This window comes from Siphateles boraxobius, unplaced genomic scaffold (genome assembly GCF_051911475.1).
Source record: "Siphateles boraxobius isolate OS27281-9 unplaced genomic scaffold, OSU_SipBor_1 65, whole genome shotgun sequence".
NCBI classification, from domain to species: Eukaryota; Metazoa; Chordata; class Actinopteri; order Cypriniformes; family Leuciscidae; genus Siphateles; species Siphateles boraxobius.
In genome coordinates, this window is record NW_027509192.1 from 10,004,410 (window position 1) to 10,020,859 (window position 16,450).

At 37.1% G+C, this 16,450-nt stretch overlaps 2 protein-coding genes across 8 annotated transcripts in view; both read left to right on the top strand.

The window, feature by feature from the left end:
* The window catches only part of gramd4b (GRAM domain containing 4b), a 36,206-nt gene extending 28,103 nt beyond the window's left edge, over positions 1-8,103 (top strand). For 4 of the 6 annotated variants that reach the window (XM_077210820.1, XM_077210818.1, XM_077210823.1 and 1 more), the window contains 5 exons: positions 1,917-2,067; positions 2,157-2,250; positions 2,428-2,518; positions 2,600-2,668; positions 5,302-8,103. In XM_077210820.1, coding sequence (XP_077066935.1) covers positions 1,917-2,067; positions 2,157-2,250; positions 2,428-2,518; positions 2,600-2,668; positions 5,302-5,418 — 522 coding nt within the window. In that variant the 3' untranslated portion in view covers positions 5,419-8,103. The remainder of the gene's footprint in view (positions 1-1,916; positions 2,068-2,156; positions 2,251-2,427; positions 2,519-2,599; positions 2,669-5,301) is intronic. The other 2 variants (XM_077210819.1, XM_077210821.1) reach the window with 1 other exon arrangement.
* Positions 8,104-11,005: 2,902 nt separating this feature from the next.
* Positions 11,006-16,009, top strand: kcna6a (potassium voltage-gated channel, shaker-related, subfamily, member 6 a). 2 transcript variants are annotated; one of them, XM_077210825.1, is made up of 2 exons: positions 11,006-14,491; positions 14,673-16,009. In XM_077210825.1, exon 1 carries the CDS (start codon positions 13,042-13,044, stop codon positions 14,467-14,469), a length of 1,428 nt encoding a protein of 475 aa, XP_077066940.1. In that variant the 5' UTR covers positions 11,006-13,041; the 3' UTR covers positions 14,470-14,491; positions 14,673-16,009. The 2 variants fall into 2 exon arrangements, with proteins under 2 accessions (XP_077066940.1, XP_077066939.1); XM_077210824.1 differs by having other exon boundaries at positions 15,255-15,583.
* Positions 16,010-16,450: the final 441 nt, after the last annotated feature.

Genomic DNA, 16,450 nt, shown 5'->3' on the forward strand with positions numbered 1-16,450 from the left:
CAAACCGTATATGAACAAGATTGTAAAAGTTGGTGTTTTTGATCTATCGTCATCAGACAAGGTGATAGTGTAGAAATACTGTGTGAGTGTGTGTGACATGCGGGGTTTATCTGAGAGGTTCTCTGCTGCTCTATACTATAGTTTAGTGTAGAATAATTTGCTTAATAGTATTTTGAAGCAGTGACCACATTAGAGAAGTCAAGCTTTTACATATTTTAGAAACAAGTTACATGTTATGGAGACATTTGTTGAGAATTAGAAGGAAACTCATCCTTTTCTATTTATGCCTGACTTAAAGTAAAAAAATTTTTTTCATATGATTACATAAATGCCTTGTGTAAGTGGCTAGAAATTCTGAAAAGCTTGGCTCTTCTGGTGTCGCCACTTTGTAGTGTTTACTTTTCAAAGCTAGTTTACAGAAAAGGGAGAGGTAAAGTGATGATCAGATAAATTGAATTGTATATGCATACATTTACTTTCAAAATGGTTGTTATTTGAAAATGCGTATATTATGAGATTGTATGGCTATAGGATCCAAGTTTTTATCATGTTTGAGCAGTGGCCTTGAAGTGGCTACATTTACAGTAGTCAGTTGTCAATTATTCAACATTTCTTTTGCGGATATGTTGTATTTGCAGACGTACTCTCTATGCACGAAGAAGTAGTTTTCTGCAAATATTAGGTTTCTTCAACTGTGGCCACTTGTCCTGTAGAGAGAAAAAAATCCCTTAGCATACACTTTTCTCACTCAAAATGTGATTTTATATAATTTGTCAAAAGTAGACATGCATGATTCACATGAGAAAAACATTGAAAATTGCCATAAATAGTTTTCACACAATAGATGTTAATTTTATTTGGTTTATTTTACTGTTTATATTATCATAGTTTTATTCTATTTTTAGATATATTTAGATTTAATTTCTTTAAATAATAAACCTCATAAATAATGAAACTGATAGTATAAACAAAGTGAAAAACCTGTTACTGTAACAATAATATGTATTGTTATTATTAGTTATGTATGTTTTAAATGAAGATTCTTTATTATTAGTATCATCATCATCAAAATCATCATCATTAAAAAATGAATGGTATAAAATAAGAGTGCATGTGTATATCTTTATTATATACATCTATAATAAGACAATTCAATGTTTTATTTTTATCAGTTTTATTATTATTGATTTGTATAACCTAAACAATAAAATTTAGTCATAAGACAATTAGAAAGTATCAAAACTAGCTCATGATGGCATTGAAAATGTACAAATTGTATTGTGAATAGAATATTTATTAATTAATTTTATTGTGTATATATATAACAAATAGCTCTTCTGCTAATTTTAATATAAATCAACTCCTACGACTTAAAAGTGCCCGTAGTTGAAGAAATGCCCATGAACATTTATCAGATGACATCTGTCTTGCTCAGTCCCAAACTCTAACACATTCTGTTAATAACTGAATACCCTTGGTAATATGGTAGTATGTTGGTGAGTGGTAATACCAATAAGTGGCTGTTTAACTCCGGCTTTGAGCTTTGCACTAGTCCTCAGCAGCACCCTCCTCCAGGCATCCCTCGCTACTGTTTGGCATCCAACCCAGAGAACCGAGTCTATCACCAGGAGTCCACATGCAGCTGAGCCACTGACCCATCATTCACTGTGCTATAGGTCAACTCTGCTGCTTGGCTCAATGGCATTCACTGGTTTTATGACAATTGACAAGCTTCCCCCACATGGGTGCTGTTTTTGGGGCCCTCAAGTGCTTATCTAGGATCAATTCTGTTCTTTTATCTGGTGAGGAGTTAAAAGATAGCAGTGATCCTTCATTGGCACACAGGAACCTTGCTGTTCTGGAGTTTTATTTACACATGCTGCTCCTTAATCAATCATTTTGCTTGTTCCCCGTAGCAGATCCAGCCTACGGTAGCACGTGGCGCTCAATCGGCTGGGATGTCATGCGGGATTGGTCGTGAGGAGGAAAGCGGACGGGCTTACAACACCAAGAGAGGCCCGTTTCATGAAGTCTTTAACTTGTCTGAAAATGAGCGCCCCCTGCCAGGTGGGAGGGAAAACTGCGGTAGCCTTTGAACACTTCATATGTACTGGTTGTGTCTTTAATTGTAAAATAATGTTTGATTTGATTCACAGTGTGTGAGAATGGATGGCGATGTTGCTTGATCAACAGGGACAGGAAAATGCCAACTGACTACATCCGCAATGGTGTCCTCTACGTCACAGAGAAGTATGCATGCAGCACAGCAGTATTTTTCCATTAAATGGCAACATTTACCAATTGCATTATCTACAACAAAGTTGTACATGTTTAAATGTCATATTTATATAAGGCACAAGAGTTGTATGAGAGAATTGTTAGGCCCACGGCAGTCCTTCATGATAAAACTGTGTTTTGTGTTTTTAGTTATCTGTGTTTCGAGAGTTCCAGTTCCCGGGCAACCTCCTCGAAAAAAAATAAAGTCATCAAGCTCCACGACATCACAGATTTTCAGAAGGTCTGCCAAATGTTTTGTGAATGATTAACAAATTTTTCTCAAGTGCTTTGTTCTAACTGGATTCTCTACACATGTTAACAGTACAAGGTGTTGTCAGTATTGCCTGGATCTGGGATGGGGATCTCGATTACAACGCCATCCACTCTAAAGGTAAGTGGCCAGCAGCCAATATATGTATATGTATATGTATATGTGTATATGTATATACATGAGATGCACCAATAGCCGATTATTTGGAATGATATCTGCTGATACCGATACTTTGATTTTCTTAAGCGGAAACAATCTCTCCCAAATAATGCTGCAAACTATACTGAGAACCCTCTCATATGGTACATTACTATTATATCAGAGGTTAAAATTAACAAAAGAGCTCAAACTATTATTTTCAACTGCTATTTATTTTCAGATATAATAAATACTCAAATAAAAAACTGAAATGTTGGTAGTTTTCATAAACTCTTGTCTTCATGACAAATTTATTGGAGCATACATATATAATTAACAGTAAATAAGCTCTTCTCTAGTGATTCTTATTGCTAACTAATGAATATCGAATAACTTTCCTGAGATAAATGCAAGGTTAAGCAACATTGTTCACAAGCTGTTTTATTTACGTATCTCCGTGGTTGAAACCGATTGATCAATTACATTAAACATGATTCATTTCAGTAAGATGTACTGTATCTTTCAACATACCTTCATGCATGTTTTTTCCTACTATAACTTGTATTTAAGCTGCCGCTTGATCGGAGACGCTACAGCCCTCTGTAACGTCACATTTAAGAGCATCAAAACACCATTTATTGTTTGAATTTCGTGACTACACTAACTTTTGAAAATGGATAGAATTTGAAAGCTGAGACTTTTTCTTATTAGAAGTAACAAAACACAAAGCTCTTTGCAATTATTGGATGGGAGGTGCGTTCTATATAAATATATATATATGCATGCATGCATGTTTTGTGTAGGGAAAAACGGCCCTACACAAAAACGACAGACATGGCAACCCCGGCTTGAACTACAGGTGATTCATAGGGTCAAATAGAGCCTGCTTCTATGTCGCTGCTTTTTTTTTTTTTTTTTTGCTGTAAATGTGTTATTGTCACGTTAACTTGCCCTAAATTCAACAAAACATTTTCTTTACACACAGTATGAGTTGCAGTCTGACTGTTTTCCACCCCCTTTTGATTGACAGGATATAATCGGCCCTGATCATCGGCTGTTTTTAAACAATCGGCTGATGAAAAGAATTGTTTTTATCGGCCAATAACGATTATTAGCCAATGTATTGGTGATTGTATGAAATCTTCATGCAACATTAAATAGTCTGTGTAAATAAAAACAAGTGCCAATTGAATATATATATGTAGATGTAATAGATTACATTGAAAAACATTTTTGTATTTGGGGAGATGGGACATCATATTCTTGCTATATAAACTAATTCATAAAATGTTCTTAGCTTGTTCTTGTCTATTCCTTTATCTACATTAAGAAATGCAACATGAGATCTCAATGTAATATCGAATCTACACTTTTTATTAGGTCTGTCATAAAACTTTCATTAAAGGGATAGTTCACCCAAAAATGAAAATCAGCCCATGATTAACTCACTCTGAAGCCATCCTAGGTGTTTATTACTTTCTTCTTTCAATCAGATACAATCGGAGTCATATTGAAAAATGTCCTGGCTCTTCCAAGCTTTATAATGGGAGTCAATGGGTATATTTTTTTGGAAGTCCATCAAAGTGCATCCATCCATGATTTAAGTCCTCTGTTAATATAGGCCTTCTGAAGTGAAGTGAAAGGTTCCTTTTTTGGCGCAAATCGACATGCTTACGGCCGTCTGCCGGAAGCTAGTTATTTTAGTCGATAAAGTTTTAAATATGGATTTTTTCTTACACAAACTCATCGCTTCACTTCAGAAGACCTTTATTAACCCGCCAGAGCCCTGTCGAGCACTTTTATAATGAATGGATGCGCTTTGAAGGACTTCCAAGTCTAAGGGTTAAGTCTAACCCTTTTTTTAGTTGAAAACAGTTGTGAATGGCATTTTTTGTGTGTGTGTGTATATATACATTCTATAAATAATATACATGTATTGTTTACATATTAAAACACATGTATATACTACTGTGCATATGTAGGCTAAATATTGTAATGAGTATCGTTGCACAGAGGTTTAATTAAACATAAATAAATAAAATTGTAAAGCTACCTGTGCAACTTTTCCTTTTCAGTATTATTAGTTCTAATTTATAATTTTTTACTTCTTCTTTATAATAGTAGGATATTAAGGTGAAATGTTTCAAGGTTGTTTACACAGTTCAATTCCACCCTCTCACCCTGCTAGGTTTCTTTGCTCATTGTATTCTCTGACTCCAAACCATGGCACCACAGTGAGCACCAGAGGCAGCTGTTTACCACTGTAGCTAGGTAACAAAGAAGGTGCCAAAAAAGGAAAAGCTAGTAGGCTAATTGTTTAGCTTGCACACTTACTGAAATAACTGAATGTGAAATGCTTACTGTATTTATAGCATTGGTTAACTTATATTATATAATATGTGACCATCTAAAAGCTGCATTTTACTAGATTTCTAATTAGGCACCAAACTGAGTGTCCATTACATATTTTTGCAGCCAATAGAATTGCTTCTACACCGGATCGCTTTCATACCAGCTGTGATTCATACTGAAGTCCATGCAAACTTTCTGTGATGTCAAATTGACCAAAATCACTAGTTTGAAAAGCACACTAACTTTTTATATTTCTTCCGCAGCCTCTAGTGTTTGGTGCCATGATTCATCGGGACGAGGCCTTCGATGCCATCAACACTCAGTACATGAAGATCATAAATTCCACAGCAGCTACCACAGTCACAAGCCCAGAGACATAGCTGGATCAACATATGACGTAAGGTAGTCCATAAGGCAGCCCTAACCTTAATGTAGCACTATCCTAACCGCTATATGGAGAAAATGGCTTCCGGAAGTTGTCCGCCCAATCTCCAACCCAAAAAGATGGATTTGAGGAGGAGAAACTGCAAAAAAAAAAATAATAATTTCATATTCTCTTTTAAATGACATGAGTATTAGGAAGGGGTGTTTTATACAAAGTTCTCTCAAATTATGTACTATAATCTTACACAAGTGTTTGTCAGGATGGGTCTTATTTTATAAGGTTAGGGGTTGGTTGTGCTTTTTACTTGTTTGTCCTGTGTCCTACAACAGCGAAATGCCACTTCAGAACAGGAGCTGGTACTCCTTTGTGTCTCTCGGAGGGCTCTGTGTGATCCGTGTGTAGTCAGCCCATATAACCGTCTCTGAGCTTACCGCCATTTTCACTTAATTGCATCACCGCTGGCCTTGCACAAAGAAACAGCACTTAGTGTTGCTGAGAGCTTTTAGATGTGATTTAGGGGGAAAAGGAAAAGACTTAACCGTCAATTGAAATCCATACGCGCAAAGCAGCTCCCAACTGCCGACCACACCGTTCCTTGGGACGTGACAACTTTCTCATTATTTGTGATACTTGTATTAACTTATGACAAAAAAACGACCTCATTTTAAAGGAATAGTTCACATATTAACACAGAAGGAGATATTTAGGCAGAATGCCCAAGCTGCTCCTTTCACCCAAATAGGAAAATTCTGTCAACATTTACTCAATCTCATGTTGTTTCAAACTCATATGATTTGCTCCTGTGGGATGCACAAAGATATTTTGAAGATTTCTTTTCTTTTTTCTTTCATACAGTTAAAGTCAATGAGGTCCAAAACAACTCTGGACCCCGTTGATTTTCATTTTATGGAGGGGAAAAAATTGTGTTCCACATAAAATGCCATACAGGTTTGAAACAACATGATTTTGATTAAATATTAAAATACTCCTTGGCTGAACTCTCCTCATACTGGTCTGTATCAGGGTGTTTTTTTTTGGTTGTTTTTACTTAAAGCACAAAAATATCACCAGTCTTACTAAATGAATGTGCACAAATAAAAGACTGTTCAAACTAAGCAGGAATTAGCTGGTAATATTAATATATTAATTCTCTTTCCTCGTCATTGAGCCCTGAGATTATGGAAGTATTTAAGGCCTTTTGAATATGGTTAGTTAAATGTCTTCATTTAATAATATTGTTCCCCAAAAAAGATAAGATTATTGAAGCAACCACAGGCTAATTTCTCTATCTATGTCATATGTTATGATTCTTCTAAAAGTGTCCATAGGGAACTCCAAATTAACTTGATGCATAAAAAACTACTACTTTGTTTTACTCATTCATAACATTTCTATTTGTTTTACTCATTTATAGCATTTCTGTTTGTAACTTTTGACTATGCAGATTTTTACAGCTTGTTTTGGATTAAAAGCAGGTTGTTTCTTTCTTAAGAGAAGAGGGTCTTAAAGTATGTCATGATTTTCTGGTTTATTTGTCCCCAACACTCTTTTCTTCTTTCTTTTTTTTTGGTTGCTCTTTTGATGTTTACGCATTTCAAAATGTGTTGTGCTAAATTGCACTTTAGAGTAGAGTAGTCTCTTATTATTTTGTTTTATCCCTTCAAGCCTTGTTTCTCACCTGCCTTATTCTGCCTTATTTTTCTATTTTATTTTTATTTTCAAACCATTTGCCACTTGAAATTTTCTTTCTTCAAATCATTTTGAGTCAGTATATGCCTGTTGGAGTTAGACTCTGGACTCCCTGGATGCTGTTTGTTTACCATAGATTTTTATATGGCACTTTTGGGCTTAATAAATATATGGCCACTTATATAGTGGTAGACAATTAAGTTAGAATAAATATGATGATAATATTGTCTGTGCAGAAGTATGTATTTGTGAAAACATGAATAGTGCACCTTGGTTTTATTAATTTCACCTTTTAACATTGTTCTAAAAATCGATTTCCATTATTGATTTTTGAAGGGGAAAAATTTACAACCAATGATTGTCATTTGCCAAATATGTATTGTTGTTTGCGCTCTGTTTCTGCCCAAGAACAGTTTCGTTTACAGACATTGTGTTCCACAATAGGCTAGTTTGATCCCTGGAGCAATGGGGGCATGAAAATTAGCCATGGTTGCCTGTAGTGAATGTTGAAGGATCTGGAAAATCATAGTTTTTAAATGCCTTGTTGAAACCTTTTATTCTTTTATTTTGCATTCTACCACATTCTTCATCCAGCTTTAAAAATGGAATATTGTTCCCTGGAAGTCATTGGCTAAAGCATGAAAGGGTGTTTTTGTATTATTTCACTCAGTGTATTACTCTGTTCAAGTTGTTTTACGTTTCAGTCAAGAATCCATTTAGTTGGTTGTATAGCACACAGTTGTTATAATGGCATTTACGTTGGTACGGCCACCCAGCAACTGGGTTAAATAGACTTTGCAGAGAAACAACCACCCTAAATTGGAGACTTAACTACTCAGAGACTTGAGTAAATCTGATGTGCTGAATGTGACTGGATGTTTGTTTATCAAACATTTGTATTTACACTGGATGTACATGTCTGATAAACCCTTTCCTGCTTTCCTCTGATTAGTCTTCATTGGAGAAGAAATAAACTCGGAGTTCTTTGTAACCTTTATTGTTTGTTTTCTTTTTTTCGACCTGTGGAGATGCCAAATGGCATTATACAATGAATGAGACAAATGTCAGTTCTAATATATCAGAGTGCCCACAGATAGTGTGATGTTTCACTAGAATCCACATGAATCTTAACCTTGATTTCTAAGAGGGCTCCACTACTGTATGTCATTCTAATTTTCCTCGTTTTGTTTTGGAGGTCTCCTACAACAGGTTTACATTCATCTAAGGTCAAAATCACTATACTTTTCTCATGATATACATTGCACATCACCTCATTTCTCAAAGAGCCTGAAGAGTTTGTTCAAGGATTTGGTCTCTTTAAACCCCTCCTTTCTGAGAGCCTACTCTACTCTGATTGGTCAGATGGCCCAGTCTGTTGTGATTGGTCTATCGTTAACAGCGCATGTTAACACGGAAACAAAACGGCAATTACCATATCTGAATTTAAGCTCTGGAGGCTTCCTCAGCACTTATATACACTGTGATACAGACGACAATTGCATTGGTTTTACCGGATCAATTGAAGCCCATGCAGCGGATTTGCTTTCTCAGCACAGAAAACGGTGTCTTCTCGACATGTCGACAACACATTGTTTTCATAGATCCCTACGCTATTGGCAATAGATGTGGACTTTGTGAAATTTGAATTTTGCTAATGTGACCACAACTTTAGAAGAAACCTTGCAGATCTTTACACAATTTGTCATTAATATAAATAAACAGTCTAAAAGAACATTTCCAACCACCTTGCCTGTTATAAATGCATTAATCAGCTGAATGAGAAAGGAGAACTCCAGTCTTAGATCGATTTTTTTATAGCACTTCATTAAAACATGCTATTGATTGATTCAATGCAGACTGATTGCATGTATTGGGGGGGTGTTTTCCAATACGGTTCTTCAGAAAGTGCTGGAGGGCTATTAATACTAGCTGTAGTTCCTGGTAGTCCAGAGGGATACTTGTGAGGCTAGATACGGTTTCAGCTGCATCTGAGGGTCAAACATCTGTGTCTCCCAGTACAGTTACTGAGAAGATTGAGAAATTATGCACACAATGTTCAGCTGTATCGCATACGTCCACATACCAGCTACAGTATCAGGTTTATTACTGAGATACTTAATGGTTTATGGCCGCACTGCTAAATCAGAAATTTGTTATACTTTTTCGTTGGATTTTATTCAGAGCATTCACACACTTTAAGAAGGTTAATTTCATACCTTAGTAATTTTTTTAAAATAAAATAAAATATTTTTTTCCAGTTTTACTCTAAAAAGAAATTAGCACTTAATGTAGCATATGTGTAATTGTGTAACAGATAAAAAAATCTGCTTTTTATTTATTTTATCACTCTAAAATTTAGTATAGCTACATGGATACTATAGCAGCTTTCAAAAAAGCAGATAAAAAATATATATCACTGTCATTTTTTTCTTTCTTGTTTTACTGTCAAGAAACTTTGTAATTTTGAAAGTTTTATATTTAACGTTTCTGCGTAATGTTCATCCACACCACTAGGTGTCACTATAAGCCCACAACGACTGCATAGTGCAACAAAAAATACAGAATGTACTTTTTAAGGGTCGTTTTTGCAACGAGAAAAATAACATTAGGAATCAATTTCATTATAAAAACTCACTTTTACCTCAATTATGATTTTGCCTTAAAAATGAGAGCAATGTAAACCTCCAATAAACCACAAATAAAATGACATTTGAGAAGATTTCCTTTGTTCATTCACATTCAAAACTGACCCTTTCATGTTGAGGTGGACACAGTTCAGGGCTTCCTTCCTTCCAGCAGATCCGATCGCAGCTGTATACGGCAGACGTCGTGTGTCTGAGGCTAAAAAGGGCAAGTCTTAATCAAGGACTGTAATCATAATCCGGAAAGTCAGGAGAGGGACAGAGCATGCAGAAGAGATACCTTCCAATCTTCCGGATCTCCAGTCTCGGGTTTCACCACCACCACCCCTTGCCTCATGCCATGGTCGCCTATCAGCAGAAACATGGTCATCAAACTCAACTGACACCCTGCTAAAACTGGTGACCATCAAACCCCAAGAACTGGCGCAATGCCTTCCAGTCGTATTCACTTTCTATGGAGGAAGCCTTGATCTGCAGCAGCGTAAGGTGTTGAAGTCAGCAGCAACTTAGCACTGTTTCACACTATGAACCTGCTGAGCTTCAGTAGCAGGTGTTTCTTAGCTTGTTTTGACACAAACATTTTTCACCTTAAATGTAGTAATTAGGTGTTGTTGCAAACCATCTATCATGCTCCATTTAGGTCACATTAGAATAACTACATGAAAATGGGTTAATAATGTTTAAGATTATCATTTAATAGGTTGAAGGCTGCTGAGAGATTTTCTATCATATGAAGCTATCAATCATCACCCATAAATCAGTCAGTGTCACGTCTGACTGACAGGACAGCTATATTAGCTATAGTAACTGCTAGTTAAGACTTAGTTAATAAAAGATATTAATAGAATTTCCCACCCATCTTTTTAGTACTTTAAATATATTATAAATAAACTGCTTATTTGTCATCTGCGGAACTTAATTGTCCAATTTTCATTTGCTTTGGTTGTCCAGGGGGAAAAAAGAAGCCTGGACATTCACTTAATGACATGAGGGTGAGTAAACGAAATAATTTTAGAATGACCTATCCCTTTAAAAAGGAATGTTACCTCACATGCAAATCAACTACTGAGCCAAAACATACTTGTGTATGTGAATGAGTACAAATTTTGCCCCACTATGTACACACACACACACACACACACACGTTTTTTAAGGTACTATCACACACAGGGGATGATGAAAGTATTAAGTTCTCTGTTGGACAAGAGTGTGTAATATAAGTTGATAAACTAAACCGAGACGTTCTCAAAGTTCATCTGAGTTTTATTTAGTAACGGGAAAGACTCCTACTATATACACAACTGCACAGAAGCAGTGAGAAACTTTCATTGAAGATTAGCGGCGCCACAGGTCGCAGCTCCATTTAAGATCTTTGAAATTTGAGGGCTTAAGGGTTGTCATACCTGAAAACATGATATATTTCTTGGATGTACCATCACACCATTACACACAACAAGGTGAAACGTGAGCCCTGATTCCTCGGGAGCCTGACGGCATCTGAACATTGCAGGAATTCCATACTGCCGTTTGGGTGTGAATTGAATGATGATATCTCGTCCCATAGGGCTGTCCTTCCCTCACATCACCAGTCCTGGTGCCGTTTATTAAGGTGGCATATTGCATTCTGTCAGCGTTTTCCTCTCATGGGAATCCCTGGCCTTTCTGCCTTGAATAGAGAAATTGTCCTGTTTATCATATATCTCCAAGATTCAATCTGTACTGTTTGCTTGAAAACGCCTAACTGATTTAGCATGTCTGTTTATATCCATATGCAGTTATTTTTAATGTTGAGAGCAGCAACAGTGTTGTGTAATTTATTAATAAAGAACACAAGAGGTACAGCTGCAGCTATAACCAACTTACTATTATACACTATAAAAACATTTTTTGGTTTAACTTAAAAAAGTTAGCTGGTTGCCTTAATTTTGAGTTCATTGAAATAAAAATTTAAGTTAATACAATGGAGTTGTACATACAAGTTGTACATACAACAAAAAGTTGATTTGACAAAAGATAAAAACTTGTGATAAATTATTAAAAAAAGAAATCATAAAATTCAACTAACTTTAATTGATAAGATAAAATAACTTGGCTTTTAGAAAGAATGAAAAAACACTTTCCATTTCTGCTGGTCTAATTAAACATTTGGTGTTCACCAAAATGGTGAGTTTTGTTATTTGGCATATGTTAGTAATTTTGCATATCGATAAGAACCACTGATGTATATAGAGGTCTGGCTCTGCTGAAAATAAAGATATCAGCACAGGTCTAACAAGCAAGCAAAAGCACAGAATATATTAACCAAGACAGCTGATCACACAGGTGTGAATCTCTCTCTTTCTCTCTCTTCACACACTCTCTCTCTCTCCACATCACTCGGCACCAATGAACCTGAGGCATGATCACATTTCTACTTGGGCCTCATTGGTGTTAGTTGTAAAGTTGTAGAGTGTAACGGCTCCTAAAGCTTGATCCAGAGCGAGTCTGCAGGTGCTCAGGTCAGTCAAGCCAGCACTTTCACCTCTCACTTCAAGAGGACCCAGATCTGAACAGCACTGAGACTGTTCTTTGGGGAATTTTTTTAGAATTTGCAAACTATTTGTAAATGTATTATAAATGGGTAATTTGTGTGTGTGTGTGGGGAGGGGGGTGGTGGGCTGAGAGAGAGTGCGAGGGGGGTGGGGGGTGAGTGTGTGTGGGGGGGAGGGCTTAGAGAGAGAGAGAGTGTGTGTGTGTGTGTGTGTGTGTGTGTGTGTGTGTGTGTGTGTGTGTGTGTGTGTGTGTGTGTGTGTGTGTGTGTGTGTGTGTGTGTGTGTGTGTGTGTGTGTGTGTGTGACAGTGAGAGCAAAAGACAGAGTGAGTGTGTTAGGGGTGAGTGTGGGTGTGTATTTATAATTACAATGTACTTGACAAATACAATGAACAAAAACAACTTCAAGCTTTTCAGTCTTCAAATGACAGGTTCTAACTTCGTGCCAGTAAAGTTCAAACCAGCAAGGCGCATTGCTTTAGTCACGGTGTGCCAATCACAGTCAGCCCACCCTCTGCTGTCTCAAGCAGTCTGAGTTACTATATCTGTTCCAGCTCTCGACTGAGCGTGTTGGCAGTATGACTTTCTATTCCCTTACACCAATAAACCGGATTTGAATAGTTTTTAGAAGCTAGTAAAGTTTCAGAAGTTAGTTTAGGGCTCGATCTCCGTCAGACTGGAGCTATCGGATCCCCAAAACTGGTGGAGTGGCGGCAAGTCGAGGAGGAACAACAGGCAACACTCTCGAGGGGCAAAGATGTCCCGAGAGAACCAGGATGAGAGCGTGGACCACGCTGATCCCTTCCTGGATGTCTGTGAAGTGGAGTGTCCTGAACAGGAGTGCTGCGAGCTCGTCACCATCAACATTTCAGGTCTACGTTTCGAAACGCAACTTAAAACACTCGCAAGATTCCCGAACACGCTGCTAGGAGACCCGGTTAAAAGGATGCGGTTCTTCGACCCGTTAAGGAACGAGTTCTTCTTCGACAGAAACAGACCCAGTTTTGATGCGATCCTGTATTACTACCAGTCAGGTGGGAGGCTTCGAAGACCCATCAACGTGCCGGTTGAGATTTTTATCGATGAAATCAAATTTTACGAGATCGGTGATGACGCCATCCAACATTTCCAAGAGGACGAGGGTTTGCTGAAAGAAGAAGAACGGCCCATGCCGTCCAGTGAATTTAAGCGTCAAATCTGGCTGCTGTTCGAGTATCCTGACAGCTCAGGGCCAGCCAGAATCATTGCTATAATATCTGTAATGATCATCTTGATATCCATTGTTATCTTCTGTCTAGAAACTTTGCCCGAATTTAGAGAGGATGATCGTGTGTTCAATAACCACCTTGCGCCGAACGGAACGACTTCAGGAAAAAAATCAAGTCCATTCATGGATCCATTCTTCTTGTTGGAGTCGATCTGCGTCGTTTGGTTTTCCTTCGAACTGCTTGTAAGGTTTCTTTCATGTCCAAGCAAAGCTGCCTTCTTCAAAGACATAATGAACACCATAGATATTGTGGCTATTATTCCATATTTCATTACCCTAGGTTTAGACCTTTCCGAGGCCGAGGCAAACTCACAACAGAGCACGTCCCTCGCCATACTGAGAGTTATCCGCTTGGTTCGCGTCTTCAGGATTTTCAAACTCTCACGGCACTCCAAGGGTCTCCAAATTCTCGGTCAGACCCTACGAGCGAGTATGCGAGAACTCGGACTATTGATATTTTTCCTTATCATCGGCATTATATTGTTCTCCAGTGCAGTTTACTTCGCCGAAGTGGACGACCCAGAATCTTCTTTTACTAGCATCCCTGACGCGTTCTGGTGGGCGGTTGTTACCATGACTACAGTTGGATATGGCGATATGTATCCCGTCACCATTGGAGGCAAAGTTGTTGGATCAATGTGTGCCATTGCAGGAGTTCTTACAATCGCCTTGCCGGTACCGGTAATCGTGTCGAATTTTAATTATTTCTATCATCGAGAGCACAACGCAGATGAGCAAGTGGAATACACACACGTGACCTGTGGCCGCCCGTTGCCTTCGCTATGTGACCGAAATAAAAGCGACAGTAAACCCTCTCTCGTGATATCAGAGCATTCAAACGACGATGACTGGAATTCATCTAGCGTATCAAATTTGAATCCATCAGAGGAACATACAGACAAACTCACAGATGTATAAGAAATCCAAAAAGAGCTTTTATGTGAGTATCACATTCTGTGCGCGTACGTATCTTGTTTCTAGGGTTCCAACTCTAGATAATGACTGTTAATTACAATTGTGTGCTTACATCACATTAGTTGAATTCTAAATTAGTGTTCTAAGTTCCTAAGTCGAGAGAATGAGCTTTGTGTAAACAGAAAATTATTTGTCCTCTTGTTCAGGTGGACAGCGCCGCTCAAACTAATCTCTTTCCCCACCATTGACGGAAATGTCCGGCTTTCGGTGTTTTCACCGTTATACGGTAGGGGGCGCTATCTTCTGAAAGAGTACAAAATCTGATCAAGCAGCAGAAACAAGCCATTTCATTTGTGAACATGTGCATATGTAAAGTAACTTTTCAACCATCAACATTAAACAAAATATAAATCAAAATGAAATTAGTGAAATGTTGACCCAGGACGCGCTATAGGACTGTGAAGCGTTGGGTGTGTTGATGGACTCGATTGGTTTTAATCATCGGTTTGACTCCCAGTGTAGTCTTTGACAAAAACGCTTTCACATGAAACTTTTGTGAAAATAATCAAAAATGCTCTCTCTGGCTGGCAACTTCTTTCAAAAACGCCTTTGGGGAAAGAGTTAAAAGGACCAATGTGATATTATGGGTATCAATCGCTCCCTTGCGGCGGGGTTAGGGATCTAGAGAGTCATACAGCCTGGAACCCGTTTCAGAAGGCAAATGTCACACTCACTGATGGGCGCATGTCTCATTATCTGTAACATCAAGGATGTTATTCTGATTACAGGATGCAGCAGATGAAGGCATTTCTTCTCTATAAAGAAGACAGAAGTTCATATTATCCTCGTAAACATGCAATATGTGTGCATTATAACCTTTTATGTCCATGGTGGTTCATCAGGGAAGGAAAAATGTATGTATTCGAAAGGAATGTAACAGCAAAGCTGATACAGTTGACTTTTTTCATTTACCTATTTATGTGCATAATGCAAATACATAGCCTGTGAAAATATAAGCTTTCATTGTGACGTAAGTGCATCATCAAACCTGATTGTTGTCAGATAACAGGTAAAGAGTAACTTTCAAATTTAGCCAAAATAACAATGAAAAACAAAATGAATGAAGGATATCAAAATAAGTGAATGTAAAAATGTATACTCACAGGCAGCCACTGATTTTTGTAATATATTGTAATATATTTGTAATCTAGAACTTATTTAAATATTTATAAATGGATTTCATCTTTGTTTAAGCATTCATTATGTCAGTGCCTTATGAGATATTGCTCTTAAAATATCTCAGTAATCTCTGCCTAGTGCATTCTGTGTGCTTTAAAAATGCAAGAGTTGCTCTTTGCACATGTTGCCTTTGCTCAGGATGAAATGTAATTGAATGGTCTGACACTTGTTTCCTTAACATTTGTTTTGATTTGTTAACCTACCCACATGGCATCATCAGACCAAGTGAATTAACTATTTTTCTAACTTATTAATGAGGTAAGAATGAACTTATTTTTGGTAAATAAATAATTTGTCACATTCATATTAGAAGTTTGTTTTCATCTTTTTTTCACTAGCATTGTAGCATGTTACGTTGAATAATATTTCTGACTAAGCATTAAATAAATATATTATGATATATATTATACTATATATATATATATATATATATATATATATATATATAAAGAGAGAGAGAGAGAGGCCTATATATATATATATATATATATATAGAGGCCTATATATGATAGCAATGGTCCAAGAAAAACTTGCAATTTAACTAGATTGAGTTGGGTGTCCTTTTTTAAAAAAGTGAAGTCGAGGCATGAAATTATGTTATGTCTCCAAAATCAAGATGAAGTCATTTGGTCATGGTCAGTTTAAACAGAGAGATGGAACACTAACAAAACTGCACAATTACTCCATCAATAATATATAACAGGTGGGATCTATGACACTTCAGACTCTGATTAATGACTACCGA

Coding starts and splice junctions, on each gene's coding strand:
- kcna6a (XM_077210825.1), top strand. CDS start 13,042: ATGTCCCGAGAGAACCAGGATGAGAGCGTGGACCACGCTGATCCCTTC.